The 9,307-nt window shown below is 41.3% G+C and overlaps 1 protein-coding gene across 1 annotated transcript in view; it reads left to right on the top strand.

Moving 5' to 3' along the window:
• IPO7 (importin 7) overlaps positions 1-1,432 on the top strand; it is a 39,974-nt gene extending 38,542 nt beyond the window's left edge. Inside the window, exon 24 of the mRNA XM_025197386.1 lies at positions 507-1,432. Within this exon, the coding sequence (XP_025053171.1) occupies positions 507-604 (98 nt within the window). The 3' untranslated portion in view covers positions 605-1,432. The remainder of the gene's footprint in view (positions 1-506) is intronic.
• The last annotated feature ends 7,875 nt before the right edge of the window (positions 1,433-9,307 follow it).

The following is a 9,307-nucleotide window of genomic DNA, read 5'->3' as shown; positions in this document are numbered from 1 at the left end:
AGGAACATAATTTTATTAAAATTTAAATGGTATTTGGTACATTACATTAGTGACTTGACTGCTGGTCCCTAGAGAGAACTTATTAAGTGTAAAGTTCATTACCCTAACTACTTTTAAGTTCAGTAGAAATCTGTTTGGATAGACCAAATTTCAGTTAAGTTTGAGTCCTTCTGTAATATGAAATTCTGGAAATACTTCATTTATAAAATGTAAATTTTGAGATTTAGTATTTTTTATTTTCTTTATAATCATAATAAAACTGGCCAAGGGTTTCAAAAGTGATTGTTACATTTTTAGGTGTCCAACTTGAGAAACCTTCAAGGAGCCTGATTTTTTTCAGCAGGTTGGATGCTCAGTACTTTCTGAAAACTAGGTGCTCCTTATTTTGTCTTTTTTCATGCATGCAAAGTTAAAACCAGAAAGTGTTAGCCACTCATCAAAAGGGAGTTGGTCTGTACTAAGTAGTTGTATGTTGTAGATGTTCACTCAAGTATTTTGTTTTTCAGAATCCAAAATGATTGAAAAGCATGGAGGATACAAATTCAATGCTCCAGTTGTGCCAACTTCATTCAATTTTGGAGGCCCAGCACCAGGAATGAATTGAGTTATCACTTCTTTTCCTGCTACTGTGTGATTGTAGTGAAGAGCTTGTGTTCCTCCCAATAGTGGTTCCAGAACTGGTTCATGTTATCTACAGCTCACTCTAAACTAATTGATAAATAGATTGGACAAAAACCCCAGGAAGTGGGGCATGATCATGCAACCTAATACTGGAAAGCAAACCAGAGGTTTTCTGAAGATAGGAAGAACTTGACTAAAGCTTCAAATGACACACTTTGGAAATCTGAAATCAAGAGGGGATGTCATGATGGCAGCTTTTCTTTTTCTGAGGAAAAAATAGGCATGGGCTGCAGGACTACTTAAAATGTCTCATTTACAGTACAAACCAGAAGGCCGACTTAATTTTTACAACTGTGGCAGTATGAGTATTTGCCCAATTTCTTTCCCTTACCCTCCTTCCTGTTGGATGTCTATTCTTTTAATGTAAATAAGATAAGGTAATCAGATAGCCTTACTTAATCTTCATCATTTCCATTTATCAAGATTGTTCATATGTAGAATATTGGACACTTAATGTAGCACTACATAACTGATAAATCTGTAAATGAATTAGCACTTTCATATTGAAACAAGCCTGCTAGCCTATGTAAAAAAATAGCAAAATGTTTGCTGTTTATTTAAAAAAAAAAAAAAAAAAAAGGGATGTAATGGGGAAAATAATTTCAAGATATTAATTTAAAATGAACTAGCAGTTTTGTACCTGGTGACTTTGTGGTGCAGTCACCTCTGGTTGTGACTTGAATTCGGTTATGTAAAAAAGGGGTTAGTGATATTTCATTGCTGCTAAAAAAAAAAAAAAAAAAAAAAAAAATGGCAACACCCTCTGTGTCTTTTGTTTTTCTTAAAGCTTTTAATGTACGAGTGGAAATTTGGATACGAAAATTTAATGTAAGCACAGAGAAAAAATTATCTTCTCTGACGTGTGTACATTGGACATTAAGTTCTGCTCTTAAAGAGTTGATTGAAGCGTGTGGATGAAACATCTATATATGCAATCTATTAAAAAAAAAAAAAAAAAAGAAGAAGAAAAGAAAGAAACAAAAACTTAATTCGGCTAACCTGGGTTTGATCTATCACTGCAGTTTTTCCTAATTTTGCAAAATAATTTGTCCTGACTCTCTTTTTTTCAGCACCTAGTAGTGGTTTTAACCATTACACTTCCTTCCCCCCGTTTTTGCACTCCCAGCATTAGTGTGTGCTTTTGTTTGCCTGATCTAGACAGGACATTGGAAGCTTCAACAATCTTTCATTCTTGAAGCCACCATTTTTTGTCCTTTCGGTTGTTTATAGTACCTAGTATTTTAGCTAGAAAGGCAAAATACAGCTCCCTCTGGGACCACTATCAAAACCACTGAATGAAGAAGCCAGCAGCAAGAGGCTGTGAATGGGTTGGGTTAGATCCCCTTTTTTTCTTCTGAAAATCTAAATTCATAGTTTCTTGATCTTGCCTTGAGATCATTGTGTCAAATCTTTTAAATCAAATGTTTTTTTTTCTTTTGGCTGTTTTTATATTAACTGTCACCTGCTGTTACAACCGATATTAAACAAGCTACCTTAATTTAAATGTAAGCCTCCAAAATTTAAATGCAGGTTAAAAAAGAAAGGAGTTTATATCTGTAAAAATTAAACTGAAATGCACATATATATATTATGATATTCAAATGCAGTCTTCAGAAAATTGGTTTGTGTGGTGTGTTTTTTTTTCCCATCAACAGATTAGCAGGTATCCAGAGTTTGGGGTTTCCCTCAGTTGACCAATAATAGCCTCTACCTTTCACTTGTTGCACAACCATTAGGGCTGCTCCAAACAAGGATAATGGGTTTTTCACTCACTCCTTCATTCTGGTCTCTCCTTGCACAAATACCATCCCATGTGCACAGAATTCTAAGGCAACAAACTAATGCAAGCCTGTGATGCTCTGTTGCCCTAATATGTATCTTTGGGCATACTTGTAAGCAATTTATAGATTTGAAGGAGTAAGAAAACATGGCACCTGGTGTAGAAGAGCCTAATGGTAGTCTTGAGTATGGATAATCCTTGAGAGAACTGATATAAGAACCCTACTATCACTTGCTGATTATTGCAAGGTTGGTTGGTAAAGTACATGTAATTAAACTGTTCTGAAAATGTGTACTCATTGCAAGCCTCAATGTCCTGATATCTAGGTGGGACTCTCAACCAGGTTATACTTTTGTGAGAAGAGGCGATGGACATGATTATAGCATTTAATTTCCTGTGCATTCCTGAAACTTGAACAACTCCCTAATTTAACATGTTAAAAAAGATTAAACATTTTATTTCTGAAATTCCACTTGTGGAGCAATTATTTATCTAGTAGTGCTTCCCAGGGATTTAAAAACAATTTCTTCCCAGTATAAATCATAAAAAAAATAAAATAAAATAAAAAAAAATTAAATTGCTTATGGCTAAGTGGGAATAACGGTGATGGGGAAGAGATCTTGTATACATGAAGAAATCAAAGGAAAGCTAATGACTAAAGCTTGTTCTGTGGTCATTTATGGTTTGAATGGTAACATCTGTCAAGTCACAGGTCAGTGGAAAATTTTTGTATCTGTATGAGATATTACAGTCTTAATTCAAGAATGCTCTCATATCACAAGACATAGCAAGGACATTCCTTTATAGAATGGAAATGAAATATACTTTTCTTTATTCTGGCAGGTAAATGTATGTACGCTTCAAAAGAATGCCTTTCTATTTAGATCACCTAACAAGTAATTTCCAGCTCTTCAGTTGTCAAACAATCTGATTTAAAGCTGACCCTTTTTCTTTAGGGACCTCTCACTCACTTGAAGTTAATAGCTCTCTAAGGTAAGAGTTGTGAAATGTAAAGACTTTTTTTTTTCAGTATTGAAATTTTACTGGAGATTAATATATCTAAACTAAATCTTTATTTATATCATTTCATCTCACTGTGTAGTTCCAAATATGTGCTGCATCTTAAAACATCCTGGAATCTTAGTCTAGCTACATAGCTTTTTAATAAGGTTTGTATTTTATCACACAATATTTTTTCAAGCAGACCTTTTCAGAAGCAAAGCCAAATTTATATAAAAAAACTGCTTAACCCGTGTTAAAAAAGAAGTCATGCCACGCTAATTGCTAAGATACAGGCCCTTAACCATTTGTGACTATATAGGTTTAACACCTGCTTCTGCCCTAAATATTTTACCATAGGAAAGTTTTAATTGACTGGTTTGGAAACCATCTTCTTACATTTTGGCATGTCTACACATGACACTTTAATGCAAATTAGCCTAAATGAATGCAGATTAAGGGCACATGTCTACACATGTGTACCTTTAATGCAGATAAAAAATGGCGAATTTAGGCTATTTGTGCCTAAACTTGATATCTGCATTTGATGCAGGTATCACATTTAGGACAAATAGTTAAAGAGCATTAATGAACGTGTAGACGCATTAAAGCAAATTAATATTGTGTGTTTCGACTGACTTGGGGACTAACTTTAGTCCCAAATCGGTCCCCACACAGCATTAATGCATTTTAATGCCTGCACTTGTAGACACCTGCCTAAACCCACTTAATGCGCATTAAGATAAGGTTCATTAAATTTAGGTACGCTTACATGCACACAGGCATGCCCATAGTTCTGTATTAAATCCAGTACTGTTGACAGGAGTTATAATTCATGGATAAATGGCTTGTCTAGTTGGATGAAGGCATAGGTTTATCCCAGTATTAGATGCTTTGGAGGCAAGTGCAAAACAACTTCAGTGGACAGTTATGGAATATCCTGTTCATAGAGGAATTTCGTGTCAATTCCCAGCTCTTACTAATTTGCCTTATGTGTAAAACATGAGGTTTTATATCAGTCAAATCAAATAAAAGAATGTATGTCCTAGAAACTAATGTTCTCTAGCAATAACACTGTGCAAAGTGTATTTTCTGAATCTTATTTGGTGCTTTTTCCATGGTAGCTGGTGGTAGGAAGACATTCTTCAGGATAAAACTACAGGATAATATGAATTTCAATATGCCAATGTTCTTGCCCTGTAAACAGGAGTTTGGTTCGTCTTTCATATACCATTTTAATATGCATACTTCTAGCCAGGCCCCTCTAAACAACTTTAGTCTTTCATCCTTCCTCATAAAGTTTCTTCATGTCTTTAGATTTCATTCCCTGTTTGAACACTTATGTTCTTTCCAAGAGAGGTTGCTCAGAACTGAACAGTGTAGGAAATAATGGTGTACGATTAATCTGTACTTGGGCCACTAGAAGACAGCACAAGTGACACCTTCCAAAACAACTCTACAAAAACAAGTTGCTGTTCTTAAATATTTGGGCATTGGCAATTGGACTAATCTTCAGTAATAAAGACCTTTTTAATGAAATCCCAACCTCTCCAGCCCTCTAAAAGACCAGCAGAGCCCAGCAGCTTAATCTTGTAGGTAGATTACTGAGTCACTTTAGGAGAAAATGGGCATATTTTTTGAGGCATCTTCAAAAGATGTTTTGGGTTTTCAGATATGATCCTTTGCACTTCTTGCTGAGGCCAGCTTCCATGGAGACCCCAGCAGTGGCAGTGCCATGACACCATGGGGCTAGGGTTCCCATGGAGACTGGCCCCAGTGGCGGTGGTAGGGCATGCAGCTGGGCAGGGAGCTGCTCTGGGGACTGGGGCTAGGATCTTGCAGTGGTGATAGCCTGGTCCAGAGCTGGGATTCACTGCCTGCACACCCATCCAGGGCATGCAGGCAGCGAATAGCAGCTCTGCCACACTGTCACTGCTGCAACGTCCTGGCCCCAGAGCAACTCCCTACTCTGCCACATGCCCTCCCAGTGCTGCTGGGGCTGGTCTCCATGGATACCCTGGCCTGCACTGTCACATGCCACTGGTGCCAGGGTCTCCATGGAAACCAGCCACAGTGATGCTGCTGGGAAATGGAGTCTGCTGCAGGCCCAATCTGGCCCAGGGGCTGGACTTTGCCTGCCTCTGGCCTGACTGGTGGCATGCCTGCCACCACTTTCTAGACGACTGGAAGTGCACAAGAAAAGCATTTGTCTTAATAGATACAGGAAAATTAAATCGTCCAATATTGCTACTTGAAAAGATAATTGTTTAATGGTGTGCTCAGTTAATTTGTAAACAGAAGATAACAAGGTGATAAATAAGAGTTGATATGGATTTGTTAAGGTCAAAATGTCTAACCCACTTCTTTTCCTTCTGTAAAGAGGTAACTGGTCTTGTGGATGGGAGGGAACAGTGGATGTGATATACCTTGACCTTTAAGACCTAAACTACAATTGGTTGCTGGTTAAGCTCTACCATTTTGTATTAAAGATTTGATTAGTATTCAAAGTGAACTGGAAACATGAAAAGAAGTACAAGCTCAGGCTGAAAAAAGGCAAGTTGGGGTGCTGACTGACATTGATGACTTGTAGGGGGTGCATGCCAGGTACATGTGCACCCCCTGAGCTTTGCCCAGAACCCCCTGCAAAAAGGTGCTGCCGACACTGCAGGCGGCACCTGTGGGTGGTCGCTGCTCACCGCTGTTGGTGGCATCTGCGGGTGGTCTGTGATTGCTGCTGGCCGCCACTGATGCTGCCAGCTGGTCAGCGCTCACAGTGTCTTTCCCCTCCCTGCCAACAGCACTGCGGTCGCCTGCAGGAACTCCGTTTGCTGCTGCCATGCTCCTGCCACCAACAACACCGCCACCTCCTGGAGGAGCTCACCGTCCCCCTCAACCTCTGCGGGCACGCGGCATTCATGACGGCAGATATGCAGCTTCCTGGTCCAACTCATGGCACTTTGCAGGAAGTACCGTGAGTTCTATCGACCCTTCCTATCCACAGATGTTCACTGTTGGATTGGGAGGCTGTGCGATTGAACACCTTTAGGAGGTGATCCAGGAGAGGCTGTGTCTGCATAGTCCCCTAGTCCTGCCCCCCTCTCCAAGCTCCCATGCTCTCAGTACGGGAGGAAGGGAAGGCAGGGGATGGAGTTCCTTTTGGGATTTTCCCAGCCACGCTGGGGGGTGAGGGGGTGGATTGGGGGGACTCCAATCCACCTGCCCCACCCTCCAGCTCTGGTTGAGGAACTTTCAGACCAAATTTACTCCCTCCCCTGCGCTTCTGAAGAACTGGTGGGTGGGAGCAGACAGGCTGCATCAGCTCAGCATGGTCCCTGCTGTGCTGACATGTAAATGAAGGCACCCCACTTTGAAGCACCTTCATCTGACCCCTCATATAACGAGGGTTCATATTGTCACCCAACCAGACGGCTTCTCTGTCAGTGCACAGCTGTAAAGCACTTCCCGTGGCCAACTGTACAACAAAGAGCTTTTGAATTGTGGGGGCATAGCTATGTACTCGATCACATTGCCTAAAGATGTTAGCATTGGAAACTATTGGGTTCAAAGTGGACAAACACTTGGCCAAGATGGCAGGAAGAAAGATGTGTTGAGCAGACAGTTGGGCTAGATGACTTCTCAGTCTTTTCCAACCCTATTTTTCTATGACTTTATCGTGGATACTCAAGATTCTCAAAGGGAATGGCTGATTTTAAAACCAGTTGTAAACTGATGTGTGGTCGACCACAGGGTGGATTTGCACGAAATTGGTGTAAACATCATTGTTACAGCAACACAACTTTTGCATATAGATGCACCTTCCTTTACATACCCACCTTCCATTTGTTTGAGCGCCAAGGATTATTTCATCTCCATTTGTATAACTGATGTGTTCTTATCTAGCCTGTTCCCAGAATGTCTTTATTCAGGGTATCCAACTCACCAGTATTACATAGCCCTCGCTCCCCACCCACTGCTGAGGGGCAGGGTGCCAGATTCCATGGCAGACTCTACTCATTGCTACCATGGCCCCAAATTCCCTTGCCCACCAGTAGTCTGGTAGGCTGGACAGAGCAGCTCTACGAACTGGATCCACCTGCAGGCCTTGTTTGACACCCTTGTCTTTCTTCAATTGCTGATAAAGGTAGGATGTTCTGTTTTGTTGATAAGGAAAACAAAAATGTAGATATCACTCTTATTTATAATAAATGGTTTTGAATGCTCTTCCCATATAAACCTAGTTAATGCTGAATCTAGAAGGGAAGCATTATGAGAGAGTGTTTCTCAAATCACTGCATTATCAAATTCTATTTCGGATGAGGTCTTAGACCTACCTGCACTGTGAACATGCTAAGTCCCAAAGTACAGTGCAGGTTTGTGTAGTTGGATGAATGCCTTAACAAGCTTCACATAACATTTTAAGTTACATAAGCCAAGTTGTGGAAAAAACATTGTCATACAAGAAAATAGTTTGGGCAAAATGCTGACTTGCACAAAGCTTAGTGGTCACAGCTGTTAAGTGTATCCCTGCCAGCACTGAAAGCGAAGGTAGCTTTAAACATGCAAGGGGAGAAAAGAGGCAAGGAAAGTTAACCATATGAGAAAAGCAGAACGAACAAATATAAGGAGGGATGTGGCGCAGGATTTGATGGCACTACAGGCAACTATCCCTCTCTGGTGAGTATTTTTAGCCACAAGGGAAAATAAATCAATTTAGAACAAGATCTTGTCTTGGGTGCTAGACTGCATCTGTGTATTATTGCTTAATATGGCAGAAGACAAGACGTTTATGTATATGGAATCAAGTGCTATTTTGCCATTGAACACGGCAAGTATCTTACTAACTGAATAGAAAAAAAAAGGAAGCCCGTATGTTCTATTGTAATTAGGTTTGCTTACTATGGCCGGGGAATAGCTACACCTGAACAATTCCATTCATACATAGCTGAGCCATAGGAACATAAGCATTGCCATTTACTGGGTCAGATCATCTTGTCCATATCCTGTCACACAATAACAGAGAGATGCTGAAAGGGAGAGTGGACTGGGAATGACCACAGGGTTTTTCTTCCACTGTTCCTCTCTGTTGCAGCTCCCGTATTTAAGATTTTAGGAAGCAGTTTCAGAGGCTGTTAAGTCCCATGCTCAATAGCTACTGCTGCCCCTTTCCTCCACAAACTTCTCCAATCCTTTTAGTAAACCTAGCTACGCAGTTGTCTTCCACAATATCTGGTAGCAGTGCCCTCTGCATGTTAATGACACACTGGGCAAAAAAGTAACTTCCTTTTGTTAGTTTTCAACTCCCTCCCTACTCCTTCCATTTTGCGATCCCTCTTCCTTGCATTCTGAGAGGATAAACAGTAAGTCCCTATTCACTTTCTCTTGCCCAGTTGGTACTTTGTAAACCCCATCTGGGTCTGCATGGAGCCTGCGCCCTTGCTCTGCCACATGGGCCTTGCTGGCCCGGTGCCCCGTGGAGCAGGTACAGGTATCACAGGGGCAGCTGCATCCCCCTGCATGCTCCCGCATCATCTGGCCACCCCGGAGGTTGGTGCTGGGAGCTCCTCGTGGGAACGCCAGAGGCTTGAAACCTTAATGTTGTACATCCATCCCACCCCCAACCTCTTTTCTAAACCCGCACCAGGCCTCTCCTCCCCGGAAGCCCTTCCACACAATCTGGCTCGTTGCTCTTGAGCAGGGGCATCACCCTCACCACTTTGCTGACAACGCCCTTTTCCTCCCCCCGAGTGCTTTGTTCTCCACACCCCGTCTCTTTACAGCACAGCCTCAAGCGCTGGAGGTATCTGTGCCGGGCGTGCCCGCCCTGCCCCGCCAGCCCCTCTGCTGCAC

Source organism: Alligator sinensis, unplaced genomic scaffold (assembly GCF_000455745.1).
Source record: "Alligator sinensis unplaced genomic scaffold, ASM45574v1 scaffold502_1, whole genome shotgun sequence".
NCBI lineage: Eukaryota > Metazoa > Chordata > Crocodylia > Alligatoridae > Alligator > Alligator sinensis.
Note: the sequence above shows the minus strand (reverse complement) of the source record. Positions and strands in the feature narration are given on the sequence as shown.